General features: G+C 40.2%; 1 protein-coding gene and 1 long non-coding RNA gene across 2 annotated transcripts in view; both read left to right on the top strand.

Moving 5' to 3' along the window:
• Positions 1 to 18359, top strand: part of LOC120551734 (glucagon-like peptide 2 receptor) — a 78390-nt gene that overhangs the window by 15953 nt on the left and 44078 nt on the right. Inside the window, exon 3 of the mRNA XM_039789275.1 lies at positions 2530 to 2634. Within this exon, the coding sequence (XP_039645209.1) occupies positions 2530 to 2634 (105 nt within the window). The remainder of the gene's footprint in view (positions 1 to 2529; positions 2635 to 18359) is intronic.
• On the top strand, positions 10578 to 11105 carry LOC120551737. Its single transcript, XR_005637912.1, has 2 exons — positions 10578 to 10698; positions 10896 to 11105. It is a non-coding gene; the product is annotated as an uncharacterized LOC120551737 (long non-coding RNA).

The following is an 18359-nucleotide window of genomic DNA, read 5'->3' on the forward strand; positions in this document are numbered from 1 at the left end:
TGCGTCACGACTGGCAGCCCACAGCACTCCATACCCAAAGACGCAAAGTCACCATCTCTTGGGCTAATGACAACCAAATGCCCCTGCCCTGACAGAGCTCCAGGGCCTGCAAGTCTCCTCTTCCTGCTAGCTAAATGCCGGTGTATGTGAGTGAGAGCGCGGTCAGCGATCTTGTTAAGCCAGCAATCTTTTACCACAGGTTTCAGTTAATCTTTTAATGTGTGTAATTATAATGTGTTGAGTTATTTAAACAAACGATTGGCGAAATAAACGCCGCTTGTCCGCGAGTCTCATTGATAGAGCCTGCTGCTGGATGTAGCTCTATCAATGAGAGCTAGCTAGCCTCCTCTTAGAATTGCTCTGAAATTCACAAATATTCATTAACTTGAAATCGGACACCGTTGTTAGCTTTATGAGATATTTAGCTAGATGTCGTATACGTGGCGTGACGAAATTCAAACTGTAAATATACTCGAATTACGACCAAAAATGAAGCTAACTATCTGTGATTTGTAGCTACACAGGTAGCTAGGATTGAAGGGACAGTTGCAGCTAACGGAAGCCCTACTCTTCACAAATATGCATTAATTTAAAAATCTGACACAGTTGTTAACTTTATTAGACATAGTTAGATGTTCTATACGTGGCGTGACGAAATTCAAACTGTAAATATACTCGGAATGACGCCGAAAATGAAGCTAACTATCCGTGATTTGTAGCTAGGATTGAAGGGACAGTTGCAGCTAAAGGAAGCCCTACTCTTCACAAATATTCATTAATTTGAAATCTGACACCGTTGTTAACTTTATAAGACATGTAGCTAGATGTTGTATACGTGGCTTGACGAAATTCAAACTGTAAATATACTCGGAATGACGCCGAAAATGAAGCTAACTATCCGTGATTTGTAGCTACAAATCTACATCCAGCCGCAGGCTCTATCAATGGGACTCGCGGACAAGCGGCGTTTATTTCCCCAATCGTTTGTTTAAATAACTCAACACATTATCATTATACACATTAAAAGATTAACTGAAACCTGTGGTAACAGATTGCTGGCGTAACAAGCTCACTGACCGCGCTCTCACTCACATACACCGGGCATTTAGCTAGCAGGAAGAGGGGAGTTGCAAGCCCTGGAGCTCTGTCAGGGCAGGGGCATTTGGTTGTCATTAGCTCAAGAGACGGTGACTTTGCGCGGGTATAGAGTGCAGTGGCCTGCCAGCTCCAAGTACCTCATAGCAGGCCGGGGTCTATGAAGGAAGGCAGGCCGGGCGGCGAGGCAGCAACACAGGCAGCACCGGCGCTGAACTCCGACACACAGTCGGACAAAAGTTGCAATTAGCCATCCATTTTCGTAAAGCGTCCCATATTTGAGCTTTACATAGTTGATTTCTCGCATAAAAAAGTTTCAGAAGTGAATTTTGTAACGGAATAGCCCGATAAACAATTTATAACTTTGCAGTGTCTGAAATATGAGAGTCTCCCATATGTTTCTATGTAGTTTGCTCAAACCAATCAGCGCGTAGCTCATTCTGAATATTCATTAGCATACCATATTTGGAAGAAAAGCTCTTGTTCCAAATAGAGCCATATTCACAGGGTAGTTAAGGGCCTAATAAAATAGCATTCGGGCAATTTTCAGCCCAACCAATGTTACATACCCTATTAGGAGACCTTAAGGAACAGTGTAAAATACCCTATATAATCATTCTATCACTCCTTTTAGGTTCCAGAAATTCATACCCCAACCCAAAAAGACAAAGTTGTGAAAATCTGATTTTCTGTTATTCCTCTATTGCTGATTGAAAAAGCATGGCCAATCCACTCATTATTTCAGCTTAAAAGTTGCTTTGCTGTCAGAGTGATCGATCATGACTATGCAGCAAATTTAGAATCAGCTTTGTAGTCTTGTTGCATCTACCATATAAAGAGAACCATGTCTGTTGGCCCTTTTGAAGTAAAATAATGATTGCTCCTTGCTATGGCTGCTAATGTTAACATCAATAACTTCACCTCATGAGCAGGGGCACTCGCTTGCGCAGGTATTTGGTACCACCATGTGACAGTGGCTTGGGCACAGTATAGACAATACCTGTCTATTCCTATTCAGGCTAAAATATGTTTGCACTGGCAGAACCAGCAGCATCGGCCCTACAGTGCACAGCAATGTTAATAATTAACCATTTTATTGCACAAAGTGGCAACTGAAAATAAACCCAAACAACAGAGAATGCGTTAACATACTGCATGACATAGCATACATCGGACAGAAATCGCACATGTAACATATCCCTTGTGCGTGCATACATACATACATACATTACATTTGAATATTTCTCATAACAAAATGATCAAACTTGGCTGGACGGGCCAGTAGGTAAAGTGGGCAGTCCAGTGCAGCTGTGGCCCATTACTGCCTGCCAAAGATGCATGTGGTAATAGACACAACTTGTGACCGTCCTGTCAAGTGTTCTAATGTTAATTTTCTTGATCGTTGTAAACATCTTAATTTTTCTTTTTTCACAGAAATCTACTGTAAAGGAACGTTTGACATGTTTGTGTGTTGGCCCCATTCATCTCCTGGGAATGTGACGGTCCCCTGTCCTTCTTACTTACCATGGATCGGCAAAGGTAAGGAAACTAGTGGTGGGAATCACCAGAGGCCTCATGATACAACATAATCGCGATACTTATGTCACGATACAATATTATTGTCCATCTCATTTCGTTTTTATTGCTGCTAAATGGAATTGTCGAGCAGACAAACTAACCCACACATATATAATAATAGATTGATACTTGGCGTCTGTGTATCGATACAGTACCAAGGAAAATATCACGATACTATGCTCTATCGAGTTGTTTCCCCACCCCTAAATGTTTTGTTTCACCACATTATTTTGAATTAAATAAATCACTAAGTGAATATGTCTTGTGATTAACTCTGATTGCTGTATAAGCTTGTCACAGGATCAAGTGTGTTACATCCCTAGAAATCAGAGAGTAACCAAAGGAAGGATGGGAGGTGCTTGTAACAAAATTATCTCTACAATTTATTAACAATACAAAGAGAAAATGTGAGACACTGCTCCAAGGAAGATGAAAACCGCAAACAAAAGTGAGCTTACCATGGTCAAGCAGAGGCCTATCTACAATAAAACAAAACAACAGCGTTAGTTAATGTCAAAGCCAAGATTAAATTCCAAACAAACCCACAGCACAAAATAAACACCCTCTTTTTGAGGAAAAATTAGTAAAACCTACTCACACATGCTCTGGACAGCACTGTCTGCTGCCAGCCAGCACAACAAAGAAATAGAGAGCAGTGGAGCGGCCAAGTCGCTGAGTCTCCTCCCTTCTTTATCCAGGGAAGGAACACAAGGAACACAGGTGTGCTCAATCAGCAATCAACATCCGTTTAAATTGGTCATTTGTCCACTGCTTTGGTACAGAATTCAATATCTTAAATTTGATATCTTAAATTTAATATCTTAACAACTATCGGATGGATTTCCGTGAAACCTAATAATTCTTTATCTTGTGGTGATGAAGTTTTCCGTTGTCGCACCAAATGCTTGCTTGTAAGGGCAATTGTTGGGTCTCTGCAGTGGCGGATCTAGAAAATTTTACATGGGGTGGCAAAGGGGTAGCGAGAGATTTTGGCAGGGTGGCAGGGGAAGACGGTACATGGTAACCCCCATATGTAAACACACTGCTATGCCCTACTATGCCCCGCAACACCCTGCTACGCCCTGAACTGCTACAACTATTATTTCTAGTCATAGTTACATTATCTTTATTGTTACTATAATTGCCACCGTTCATCATACCAACTGCTATAATTATTATGAATGATAATTCTCTATATCTGTATATCAGTATCCGTCTCTGTGTCCCAACTGGCAATGGCAGATGGCTGCCCACCAAGTCAAGTGACTGAGGTTTCTGCCCAAAAGGAAATTTTTCCTCGCCACTGTTGAACCAAATGCTTGTTCTTGGGGGAATTGTTGGGTCTTTGTAAATTATAACGTGTGGTCTAGACCTACTCTGCTCTGACCCACCTGGTCTCTACAGTTTACTGTCTACTCCTTCATTTCCCTCCTTCTCTTTCTTCTGTTTCTCGCAGCAATATCCCCACTTTTACACTTCAGCTAATATCTCCAGCTACTGGCCTGCAACAATCAAGATGTTAAAAGCTCTGGTTATCCTTGTATTACATTACACTGTAGGGCCCTGGCCCTGTAGCTAATAAGTAGCCTAACAAACATAAAATCAGAAGAAATTTATTACATGCACACAACAGTTATGTTTAGACTAGCCTTCTTAATCCCATTGTATTTGTTTGACAGTAAAGGATGTCACCTGGTTTAATTTGTGCAGCCTTACTGCCGTGCTTTGTGAGAGAAGTGGATTTTATAGTACTCCTTAACTAATCACATACAGATGATCGGTCTCAGCAAGCACTGTATAGTGTGTTGTAATGTAACGCCACTGAAACGGCGACCCTCTGTAAACATTATTAATACAAACAAATTGTAATATTTTGTATTATGCTGTTCTTGTCTTTACTAAAAATCAAAACTAATCAAAGGGCAGAATGCTCTTACAAGTCACAAGGGAGCGATTTGACTTTTGGCTAACGTAATAGACACGCTGTTGTTGATGCTGAGTCGCCTTTAGCATACATTACATTTATTACAAATTTAACTTTAAATTAAATGTGTTTAAACCTGGGGAAAACTGACTTCATCTTCAGAGGCTCAGGGGCAGCTCAGTCACTCCAGTCTTTGCGCTTGGCACGTTTGATGCAGGGATGTAGCTACAGTATCTCACAAAAAGTCTGCCTGCCTCTATGGGAATTTAACATAGGAGTGTACTCACTTTTGTTGCCAGCGGTTTAGACATTAATGGCTGTGTGTTGAGTTATTTTGAGGGGACAGCACATTTACACTGTTATACAAGCTGTACACTTAATACTTTACATTGTAGCAAAGTGTAATTTCTTCAGTGTTGTCCCATTAAAAGTAATAATGAAATATTTACTAAAATGTGAGGGGTGTACTCACTTTTGTGAGATACTGTAAGTATTTGAGGGGCAGGGGGCTAAGATTACATCTACAATTATTATTTATTATTAATTAATATAAATTAAGACATACATCAACTTAATGACACACAAACAACAAACCTAACAACACACTAAAACAGGGGTCTTCAACATTTTTAAAGCCAAGGACCCCCTAACTGAAAGAGAGATGGATCAGGGAGCCCCTACTATATATATTGTATAAAATGACAACATGGCATCATGACTTTGCGTAAACATACACGCCACTTTCCTAAAGCCAAATGGCATGTTATCTGTATGCATGTTGAGCTTTCCATGTGTATGTCTACGCTGTATACAGTGGATGTAAACATACACACCACGTGGCGTCGCTGGTTGGGTGAAAGTCCTGTGTTTTACCCATCCACCACCCCAACCAACCCCCTTCTGCAGACTTACGTCCTTTCATACTACTCGCTATGGCGAAAATTCACACGTAATGTAGGTCAATGGCGACCAAACGGCATTGATAAACACGCTAAAAAGCGATTATGCATCATACATGCATACGAATTGGCGTGTCGTACATACGCCACTTTATGAGATCAGTCTAAAAATTAAGTTGCATATTAAACTGAGCCTACAATGTGGGCAGCCTAAAGCCTTTATACGTACCTTTTTTGCATGGAATACTAAGCGTTTAAAATAGCCTAATAATTGTTTGACAAAAATTGAGCCTTATGAATTTTTTCATTTTAGAACATACATGTGGCACAGTAACTTTATCTGTGGATGGCTACCTTAGTGATCTTATAGGCCAGTAAGCCTATCGTGGGGATTAATATTTTCTAATAATATGTTGGATTCATTGAAAAAAAGTAAAATTAACAATAATTTGGAGGTCCCCTTGCATTGATTCTGAGGACCATCTAGGGGTCCCAGAACCCCTGTTGAAGATCCCTGCACTAAAACATCAACTTGGCAACACACTACAACAAGTTGAAGATTATTACAAAATATTAACTTGGCAACACACTAAAACAACAAGTTGAAGATGAAAAGTACTAAAACTTGACAAAAGACTAAAACATAAACTTAAAGACACAAAAAAAATCAACTTAAAAATTTTTTTAGAAAAAGTGCTGCAAGGAGCTCACAACACAATGGAAACTGTTTCTAGGGGATACTAAAAATTTTTGCACATGGCTCTGTACGTAGACCACTGACTTCCGGTTTGTGCCAGTGTATGTATGCCAGTTTCTGGTTGCGCAGTTTGGAAAATGGAATATTGTTCGCTAAGCCTGCAAGATTCACCACGGATAACTATCAATTTCCACAGAATTGTTGACGCACTTTAATCTGCAACAACCAGCAAATGGGAGAAAGTTTCATAATATTCATATGAAGTTACGTCCACAATTATGAACGTGAATAATGTTACTTAAAGCCAGGGTTGGTAAGTATTTCCAATATAATTTTTTTTATAATTGTTTAAAATGGTCTGTACTGAGTGTGGACACTGCGATGTTTCTTTCCCTGGGCCTTGTTGAAGCGAGGTCTTGGATTGCTCCGTCCTGCCCGTCCAGATGCCATTGCCCCCACCAGCTCACTGTGTTGCAGCCGTGACTCAGCCTGGTCTACTGCCTTTCCTCTCGAAGCATTCAACAGTGGTAATTGGCACGTCATAGACCAGCAGTGGCCAGAGCAGTCGGGGCAGGATGCTGTGCTGGTACATCCAGGCTTTATATTTACCTGGCAGTCTTGACTTGTCCACAGCCGTCAGCCAGGTTCCCAACTGTTTGGTGGTTGTCTGGAGTGCTGCGGTGTCCTTCAGGGTGCAGTTCAGTAGATCTTGCCCAGTCTCTTGACTGGCTTTTCTCCAACATATGGTATCTGGATGTCTCCTGGTGAGAAGTGGAACTGGTCTGTAACCTTCCCTTTCTTCACCACCAGGGACCTGGACTTGGCTGCCTTGAAGTTCATCAGGGCCAAGTTGATGAGATGCTCAAGTCCTTGGAGGATCTATCTGCACCCCGGAACCGATGTTGTGGTCACCGTCAAATCATCCATAAATGCTCCGTTGGGGGGGCTGCCATATGTGTTGTGATGGACAGAACGGACTCAATTGCAAAGGCTCCAAAAAACGTAACAAGTTTATTGACAAACTCAAACAAAGGTTAGCGGGGAACTCAGGGGTGGAAACTGGGAGAGCGAGGGACACAAGGGGAAAGCCTAGGATGGTGAGGTACTCGAGGCAGAAACTAGGAGGGCGAGGGACACAAGGGGAAAACCTAGGATGGCCGGGGAGCTTGAGGAAACGCGGGGAAACTGGGGCTGAAGACCCGAGGAGGAGACACCGGAGTGGGGGAACCGAGGAGCCGAGGAGGGGCTAGCTGGATGGGGAGACGGAGGCAGGATGAAGCAGGGTGCCGTGGTAGGAGAACTGGATGGTGAGGCCAGCTGACTGGGTATGGAAGACGTGGAGATGGATACTGCAGAGAAAAACACAAAGAGGGGTAAGACAAGAGAATACACAAGGATAGGCGAGACCAGATAAGGTAGTGTGATCGAAAATAGCGAGTGTCACCAGTGGAGCTGAGGCAACAATTCAGCGGAGATGATCTGTTGGGCCGGGGTTGAAGTACTGTGCTTGATTGTAGATGGCTGGCAGGTGTGTGTGGCGGGAGAGCAGTGATGGTTGATTGGCAGCAGGTGTGTGTGTAGTCAGCTGGCAGGCAGTAGGCAGGAGGGGAGGAGGGAAAGCAGAAAAAGACACAGGGAGAGAGGGAGAGAGAGAGAGAGAGAGAGAGAGAGAGCAAACAGAAAAAATACTAACAGCCAGAGAAAAATAAACAAAGACTCACAGCCAGCCGACCCCAACCATCACAATATGCCTGACTTGGTGAGTCAGGCATATGCTCTAACCTCTGTTAACTTCGTCTCTTTGTTAGTACCTTGGTTCACAGAATGACTCTTTGTATTAGTTTCACTTCATGGATGAGGTGTAATATGTATCTGTTATGGTCAGAGGTGTAATAGTCCAGAGGCCTGTACTACGAAGCAGGATTTGGCTTTAACGAGCTAACTTCAGGTTCAACCCAGGATTTTCTGTACTACGAAGGTGGATCATTTGTTATCGGATTCAATCGCCGTGGTAACTCATGCTGAACACCTAACCTGAGGCCTGTACTACGAAGCAGGATTTCGCGTTAACGAGCTAACTTCAGGCTCAACCCAGGATTTTCTGTACTACGAAGGTGGATCAGTTGTTATCGGGTTCAATCACCGTGGTAACTCATGCTGAACACCTAACCTGGTCGGGAGCAGGTTAAGTTGGAGATCAGAGATCAACCGGTGTAAAAGCACCGCCTACTGACCAATCAATAGGTCGATTGATAACGGCGTCACCGTTCTTAAAGAAGATCAGGCGGAGCTCGGTGCAGAGAGAGAGAGAGAGAGAGAGAGAGAGAGAGAGAGAGAAGAGATGCGTTCATAAAAGTTAAAACATTTAGAGACAACCCCGTTAACATTCCCTGATTGGTATTTTTATGAAATATATATATATATATATATTTTAATGGGAGGGAATTACATATCGGCTTCTTGAGCCGTGTGTCGCCAATGCGCACATCAGTTTGAATTATGTTTTTATATTTTTTATTTGCTCTCACGATCGCTTCCCACTGCCAGGGTTGCAACTGAAATAATAGGCTAAAGAAACTACAGTTTATGGAAAGCACAAGTGTAATTATTGTCAGATCTTGGTCCTGACTGATGGGGAAGTGATATTGGAGTTGTGATTTAAATCTACAGCGTCGGCTATTTTTTTTTTGCCAGCTGTCCTCCTGTTTTAGGAAGCAGCGACTGTATTGCGTTTTCCCTGTAAAATCGAGTCTGTGTTCTTCATATTTATGTAGAATTATAATTTGCTCTTCTTATATATAGGAAAATAGCGGCTCTGGTAGATGTTTGCGATTGGTTGTGGTGCGCAAACACCGCCTCTTTTATGTGAACGCGCGCGCCGCTGGATTGGGAAACCCTGAGTTGACTGAACTAGTTGATAACCAGCGTCGTAGTACAGGTTATGCGGGACCGCGGTTGTTAGGTTTGGTGAAGCCGGATTACTGAAAGAAATCCAGGACATGTTGATCTTGCTTCGTAGTACAGGCCTCAGGTGCCAGAAAGTAGAAATCCTGTCCAGCAGCTGTCCCAACCATCACTAAACCAGCTCCTCTACCAGGTAGATGAGCTCGTTAGTGAAAACACTAACACCAGATGTAGAGGCAGATCCAAAAACATGGCAGGATTTTTACTTTCTGGCACCTGGACTATACACGTCTGGTTATGGTCAAAATCCTACAAATAAATCATACATAAAAAAGTGAGGTTTCTACCAGCCTATGCGGGATTGACCCGTAGGCATTGGCGAGATTGAGCCATACGACTGCCAGATCCCCCCCAGACAGCAACCCAACATTGAATAAATATTGATTTTCCATCGGAATCATCATTATGGTTGATATTGAAATTTCAATGCAAAATAAATGTTGAATCAACATTACAATATCGATGAAACCTGACGTTATTAATGTTGATGGCAACAACATTGGAACAACATTGATCTGTAGTTATCTTTATGATTGATTAAGCATTGATATTTGGTTTACCGGGCGATATTGCCAATGTGTTGAAAAGTCATTGATTTAGAGTTGACCGGGAAACGACCTGTTGTTGAAAAGCCATCGAAATATAGTTGACCGGGAAATATGATTGAAAATGAATTGATATATAGTTGACCGGGAAATATGATTGAAAATGCATTGATATATAGTTGACCGGGAAATATGATTGAAAAAGCATTGATATATAGTTGACCGGGAAATATGATTGAAAAAGCATTGATATATAGTTGACCGGGAAATATGATTGAAAAGCCATTGATATATAGTTGACCGGGAAATATGATTGAAAAGCCATTGATTTTTGGTTGACCGGGAAATATGATTGAAAAGCCATTGATTTTTGGTTGACCGGGAGATCATCGGGTGGTAGACCAACGTACTGCACCGGACACATCTCATTTCTGGACTCTTGGGGCGAATATGATCAGGTAAGCTTGTTTAATATGTAATGTTCGATATGAATAAATTGTACTAAATCAAATACTGTTACTCGTTAACATGATGGTTAGTGTCCATCATGCTTTTGGATTCTGCATCAGACAACTTTTAAAAATAGCTAGCTAATGTTAGCTAGCGTTAGCTAACGTTAGCTAGCGTTAGCAAACATTCGCTAGCATAGCGTTAGCTAGCAGTAACAGTCTTAGAATATGGTACAGATGAAGTTGGAAATGTTTTGGCAAGGAAATTATTGGATATGACTGAATTTCCATTTGTAGTTGCATTATAGCTTTTGGATTTTGCTGAGGACAACTTTTTGATTTCGGTCATGTTAGCTAATGCTAGCTAACGTTAGCTAGCGCTAGTCTTAGCCTAAAAATCCATTTTGAACTGATGTTTGGCAAGGATCGGATGTGACACAGTATTTGTTGCTCTAAGTGTGTTGTAATGTGTTTGTAGAAAGGAAAATGCCAGGCGGAGAGGGAAGAAAAGAGATCACCTGCTGGAGGGACTGAAGCAAGTAAAAAGGTAACCTTCAATTTTGAAAAGTGATTTGAATTTAGGGAAAACATGATAGGCTAGCCTACAAAACTGGACAAATTGCCTTATATCCGATCATTGAAAAATACTCGGCCTAGTGAATTTGTTTCCAAGTGTGTATATGTGGGTGTTCTGTTTAACTTAAAGGCACATTTTTTGCATTGTGCTTGTATTTTCTGTTTTAGATGCTCTTACACAGCAGATGGGGACAGCCGCCGTCACCCAATTTACTTTTGCCCAGGCTGTGCAACAGTTGCTGCACTATGCGTCAGACCGGGCAGGATGGACTGGACGACAAAGCAGTCAGACGTCAGAGGTCCATGAACTGTAACTATGCTAAAGAGGACAAATAATGAAATAAGAGGCTAATAAAATGAATTTGTTTTTACCTTAAACAGTGTGGTGTGGTCAGTGTTTTAGGCTAGGCTATAGGCATACAAGCTTTCAAATGTTCCATCACTTTTTAACATCCTGGCTGTAGATAAAGCAGGATAATCATTATAGGCTATTTAATTTAGGGCATTTTCGTATGCCTAGCAATGCTTTTCTATGGCTTAATAATGATTGAAATTCCATTGAAATCACGTTGATCCTTAGTTCAGTTGAAATTTCAACATTGTTTCAATATTCCTGATAATTGAAATACCATTGAAATTCCGTTGATCTATGGACAGGATTTCAACGTTGTTTCAATATTAAAACAGGGTGCAAAATGATGTTGAATCAACATCAGAATTTGATGTTGTTTCAATGACTTAATGTTGACAACGGAATGTTGATTTAACATAGTTTCAATGACTGTTTGCTATCACGTGCCTCACGTAACAGCTGGGTGACTGTACTCCTGTAAGCTTGACGCATCCTGGCATCTTTGGCACTCCCCCCCTCTGCACAGAGGTGTCGATGATGAACATGCTCCTCAGAAGGACAGCTATAAATAACTATGGGCTCTAAAAAAATTAAATAAAAAATTGTGAAAAAGTTAATCATCTGTAGCTGCTGTAATCCTGTAAAAATGCCCACTGATCACTACCTTATGGTCTGTTTGAAAAGAACCAATGAAATGCCTCTTTGCCGTGCTACGTGTACTCTACCTCTCCCGTGTACGAGCCTGAGCTCTATGTGCGTCGCCGCCACCGGAGTTACTGTAACTCTGCTGGAGAAAGGAGGAGAAAACGCAGCAAACATGTCCAATGTCCCCACATCTGTGTGTGGGGGGAGCCTTGAGGATGCACAGTAAATTCTCCAGTGTTAAATATGCTGTGTCAAAGTTGGTGGACTCTTTCAGAGTTATTACAACAACAGCAAGTGTAAGAAGCCGCCCCATTTTGCCCAGTGTTGGTGTCAATTTTCAGAGTTAAAATACATAGTGTAAAAACGACTCTGTGTTTGACACTGGTGTGCAGTGTCAAAGTACAAGTACTCATCTTGAGTTACTACAATAGTGATGGGTCGTTCGCGAATGAGTCGGATCTAAGAGCCGGCTCTTGTAGGTGAACGACAGGAGCTGGCTCGCATATCCGAAGAGCCGACTCTATTTTTTAAAATATAGCCTATAGAAATTAAATCATTATGTAATATATAATAAATAATGAGTGAATTTTATTTTATTTAAAATAATTGACTAATTCAAAGAACAACAAAATACTTATATAGGCACACATTAGTTTCGACTGTCTGATCAGCCTCACATTCTGTTCCTGTCAATCATACACAAGGTGTCAACCAATTATACGGCATGAGGGAGTGGCCGAGCAATCACACACACACACACACACACACTGTCAAACTCGGAGGAGAGGACAGAGGAGAGGAAAAACAGTTCTGAAAACAAAACAGAGAGAAAAATAGGGACCAGTTTAATCCTTTCAGTTATTTATTTTTCTTTAATATGGGTTCTATTATGTTGTTCAGATTCAGATTGTATTTGTTTTGAATGTTGTTTCTATACATTAAAAAGTTGTAATTTAAATGCAAATGTTTAATAGTATTCTTTTTTCATAACAAATCAATGCATTTTCAAAGAAATTGTGAGACTAGAATTGTTTTTCACACCTATCATAGTCAAAACATTACTTTTTTAAAGAGCCGTTTGTGAGCCAATAGAGCCGGCTCTTTTCAGTGAGCTGAGTCAAACGAGCCGGCTCACGAAAAAGAGCTGGAATGCCCATCACTATAACAACAACACCTATGAGAGTTAAAAAGTCTGCTAGTGCTGGTGACGTCAGGTGGAAAGCCCCACCCTCTCTGTTGCAAATCAAGCCGAGCAGAAGACGACCAGACACCATTTTATGTCATCAAAAAACTCCGTAAACGGTAAGTTTTTGCTCCATATTAACCAATTTTCGCATTTAAGAATAACTTTAAATTGCTGTTTACCATACACCCTAGCTGTTTTTGTGCCTTAAAATACAGAATTACAAAGGCCTAACATTACCTAGTTGAAAGCTAGCTTAAATGTGCAAGCAATTTTAGGCTAAATAACGACATTATTTAATGTCAAACCATACAGTGTTGGGGTAAACTTTGATGAGGTGTTCCTTTTTAATGTCCATAGATTTCAGTCAAATAGTGCAGATTATACACGTGTGGAGAGTTGACTTTACTAGCTAGCTAATGTTGGTGACTAGCTGTGTGTGGCTAACGTGAAGTTCGTTTGAGCGGGCAGTTCTGCATGGATTAAAGTCACCCCTAAATAAAAACTGTAATGCTAATGTCATGTTGTCTTATTAGTGAATTTGTCACTGTGTATTTGGTTTATTTTTGTCTCGTTACTGTTGCACAGGCGTTATCGTTTGTTTTATCTGTACTCCTCCATGCGCGCACTCACTCACGCACGCACACATGTGGCAAACATTGGTGCCTTTTCAGACATGGAGCATTGGACACATCAGGCAAAGCAAATAAAAACACTGATTTCTTACTGTGAAGCCGACACAAAAATACTTCGGATCAGTAAATTCCTGCTGTGAGTTAGCATCTTGCTAGGAATGGTTGGATTGTGAATTTATTGATGTGTCCTTTGGATAAAAGTCTAAATTACAAACTGTTGAACAGATTGAATGTCAAATTGCTGTGAAGTGATGGCGATGCATAGTGTTTGGAATTTATTTATTTGTCTGCTTTGTTTCTCAGATTTGTCCATTTTGTGCTGCGGTCCAGAGATGGTAGGTAATATTTCATATATGTTAATATGTACAGTCTTTGTTTAAACACATGACAAAATGGGTTTTGCTTACAAATTGTGATAGTGTTTTTTTTTATTAATTTTTTTATGCTCAAATTGATCAGTGATTTCCCTATTTAAAATAGTATGTTAACAGACACTGATGCTACTTTCAGATTAGGTTGGGGTTGTAGATCATAATTCTCATTAAGTTTTGCTGTATTTACAGATTCCATCATGTTGATTAAAACAAATCAATAATGAACAGAAATATGTCAAGATCAGTGAACCAAGTCTGGATGAATTCTTGACTTCCGGTAAGCCATCAGTCACACACCACTATAAAAACAAAATTAAAGTAATTGTCAGTTTATGACTTTTACAAATTGTTCAGGGTTATTTGTGCATAAAGAGAAATTGAACTTTTTTTTTTTTTTTTACTTTTTTTGGGTGTGGGATGCCTCGTGATTTTCTTTTTTTTTTTTACGTAATGCATGTTTATTTTTTATATTATACAGCTTTCGTGAAGTTCTCCATCCCACCCATCAGTGAAGGCATCAGAGTTTATGATGAAACAGGAACTGAGGTGGATGCAGATGTCTTTGCAGAAGTGGCACAGCTGCCCAATGCTGGTGTATTACTATTCAGTTTGACAATGGTAAACTTGTTCTCTCAATTTCTTTCAGCAAAATGCATGGACTTAAGAGTCAATTACACTTTGGTTGTGAAAAACTGACAAATGGTACGTGTTTATCTTTTATCTGTCCTTCCTTCTTCTCACTTAGGTTCGAAGGGGAACGCTTCATCTGCCAGTCCACCAGTCCAAACCAACTCAGCATTGGCCCTTTCATCATCAACCAGCTCTGATGATACAATCATCCTGGATGAGGACTGCGGTCCTTCCAGAAAACGGCAGAAGGCAAATCAAGATGCTAAATAAGTAAGTCAATGTGGAACATATTTTGTGCAAGCTTCAATTTGTGCATTGCATACTTTTTTTGTTATTTGTAGATGTATTGACTGTCAATTGTTCAAGATTATTTAATTTTAGTGAATAATGGCTTGTCTTTTATTCTGTCCTTTCACAGGTGGTTGAATCAGCATTGACCAAGAAACCAGGTGGAGACCGTATTACTAAGGAATACAACCAGACGAAAGGCCTTACTGATCCCTCGCGGCGACAGATGGTTAACATCCTCGCAGCAGATATGACTGAAACTTATGGGTAATATGGATATTTTTGTTTCAAGCAGAACATTTCTTCCATGTTTAATATTGGGGAAAACAACTGTCATTATTTAATTCTTGACATTTATTATAAGCATTGAAATAAATTGTATTCACTTTCTTTACTTCACTCTCAGGACATCACCACCACGGGACGTGAGAGAGATGTATGCTCGAGGCATAGTTGAGATGTTCCCTTACCTGATGGCTCCATATTCAAAAAATGGATATGTAAGTCTTCACTTGTTCTAGTTATTAGGCTATTATTCCTACTATAGGTAGGAAGTACCTATAGTAGGAATGGTAAAATGCTGTTTCCAGAATTCATCATTTTAACCAACTCATGCTGTTTTAATAATTAAATATCTTATTATTATTATTATTATTATTATTATTATTATTATTATTATTATTTAAAGGAGCATTTCTATGATGGTGAAAGTGGCAGTGGTTACTTGGCATGGAGGCTCAAAACCATACAGAGGAATAGTGCTTCATCACATAGCAAAAGGCCATCACATCAGCTGACTGGTGGAGGGCTGTCAGCTAGGAGAGATGCTTCATTTAAGCCTGAGATCACCCTGAGTGAAGAGCAATGCAAGGAGGCCATATCCTTCATGAAGTTTTCATCTGATGAGGACACTATCAAGCAAAAAATGAAGATGACATTTGAATATCGTCGATGTATGGTCTACGACAAAGAGAAATCCTCAGATGTCTTGACTGAATTTCCACGCTTCAAAGATGTCAAAGGCCTGGTAATTGAATATTTTACAGAGAAATGTCCGTTAGGCCAAACAAATGTAAAAAAAAGAATGCAGTAGTTATGTCTTAACTTGTGGTATGTCATTTATCTTTTGCAGATTGAGCAAGACTTCATCTTGCAGTTTGGAGAAGATGTAGCTGCCAAGTTTTTGGAGAGGTTAGTCCTAACTTTTTGTCTTCACCCAAAAACCCTGTTATAGATTTATGAGGTGTTCATTTGTAAGGCCCTTGTTTTACTCTCATTGTCTGTATAACATCTACACATTTAACTCTAATTGGAATACTTGAGGATGTAGCTGTTTTTAGAATTTGTCTACAAGTTGGGGCCTTGTTAGCATGTAAATAACATGGTTACCTGATGGAAGCATTGGGTTTTCTTAATCTGATCTTTGATACATTTTATCTGTTTTTTTTTCTTATGTCAGCTGGTGGTGTATGAATTTTCCATGTTGTATTAATAAAATATTTCTCTATCTAGGTGGCCTACAACATTCAAGAAAAGGGTCATCCAGCAGAGTAAGGCTCTCCCTTCCTCAGGCGACCTTGAAGATCTGATCTATTGTGCAGAAGCTACATCAAACGAAGAGGAAATGGATAATGACATTATTGCCTCTGGTACATTATTTTCCTAATTTTCTTCTAGGGTTTTGACTTTGACCAGCTTTTTCTTTAGTTAGCTTTAAAGGAATGGTGTTTTTTAAATTGTAAAATTATTGTACAATCATAACATTTAGCTCTTTTGTTTCTGTGTACAGGATGGGACAGTGATCTGTCTTCAATCATTCTCCTCCTCCACCTGATTCCTCCAACAGCCCAGGGAAGAAAACACAATATTTTTCCCTCATGTCTGGGGCAGTAGTTCAGTCTGTAGGGAGTTGGCTTGGGAACCACAGGGTGGCTGGTTCAAGTCCAGCATGGACCAAAGTATGGAAGGTGGAGTGGTAGATGGAGAGGTGCCAGTTCACTGCCGAGGTACTGACGGTAGCGAACCCCCTAACTGGTGTGTGTGTGTGTGTGTGTGTGTGTGTGTGTGTGTGTGTGTGTGTGTGTGTGTGTGTGTGTGTGTGTGTGTGTGTGGTGCCTATGAATGTAAAAACTTGATTTAAAAAAACATTATTGATCCCCTTCCTGTGTATAGTATAGTGTAAGAAAATTAACTAAATGTTTTATTGTTTGTTTTTTTAAAGAGTGGAACAAGCATCCAGGAACACATTGATGCCATCAACAGCACCACTCAACCCTATCTACTTGCTGTTGGCAGGAAGAGGAGCGCAATCCATGAGTTCATCGTTCTGGACAAGCAGGTCATACCGAGCAACTCAACCACTTCACTTGGAGCTTTTGATGAACTTGTGAAGGCACACTTTGTATTTGGGACTCTTTACAATCAGATGCTCCACAACATGTACACCTTCATACAGACAACTGTCTACAACATTGATTTGGGCCAAGTCCAGGAGAGCCCACGTGTTGCTGAGATTAACGCTAGACTACTGCATTCTACAGGCTAGTTCATGCATACACTGACATATGGAACAGGCAACATATTTTCTGTTAATTTATCAATGATGTTGTCTTGAGTTTTGGATATTGTGAGATTTTCTTTGACCCATTTCACCCATTTTTATATCACACTTTAACATCTTAATTGATATCATGGGGGTTATTTGTTTTGTTTGCCAGATTCATTTTGTGAGCACCAACAGTCTTGTGAGGCATATGCGATTAATGCATGGTTTATATCAGGGCAAATCACTTCGCTTAAAATGTGCTCAGGCACGATGCTGCCAGGTTTTTGGCACATTCTCAGGCTTTAGAAAGCATCTAAATACAAAGCATGCTGACCAAATTGAACTTGAAGTTGAAACTGACATTGTAGACAGTGCTGTTGCAGATGATGCTCAGTTACCAATTAGTGAAGAAGCTGCCAGTACGTCTCAAGTTCTGCCCGTATCCAACACAAGTACTCATGATTTGTGTGCATCTGCTATTGCACAGCTTCAGGTAGCTGGTGTAAGCCAGTCTACTTTAAATGGTTTTGTATCATCCATGGAAGACGTGGTACTGGAGGTACAGAGTCAAGCTAAAACTGCAGCTTTAAAATGTTTATCATTACAGGATACTAGTATGAAAGCTAAAATTGAACAAAGTTTTAAAAAACTTGAAAACCCTTTCACCTCATTGAATTCTGAAACAAAACGAAACAAGTATTTTCAACAAAAATGGAAAACTGTTGAACCTGTCGAAAAAGTACTTTGAAAATGGAAGAAACCAATGTACTGGAACATATGATCAAATTGTTGTAACTGACAAATTTGCCTATGTCCCAATTCTAGAAACACTGCAGTCTATTCTCAGAAATCCAGACTTTGCAGATATGTTAACATCTAGCCACATTCCCAAAGATGGTGTATATTTTGATTTAGAAGATGGGTTGTATATGAAGAGACATCCCCTTTTTTCTAATGAAAATTGTGCACTGCAAATTCAA

This window comes from Perca fluviatilis, chromosome 21 (genome assembly GCF_010015445.1).
Source record: "Perca fluviatilis chromosome 21, GENO_Pfluv_1.0, whole genome shotgun sequence".
NCBI lineage: Eukaryota > Metazoa > Chordata > Actinopteri > Perciformes > Percidae > Perca > Perca fluviatilis.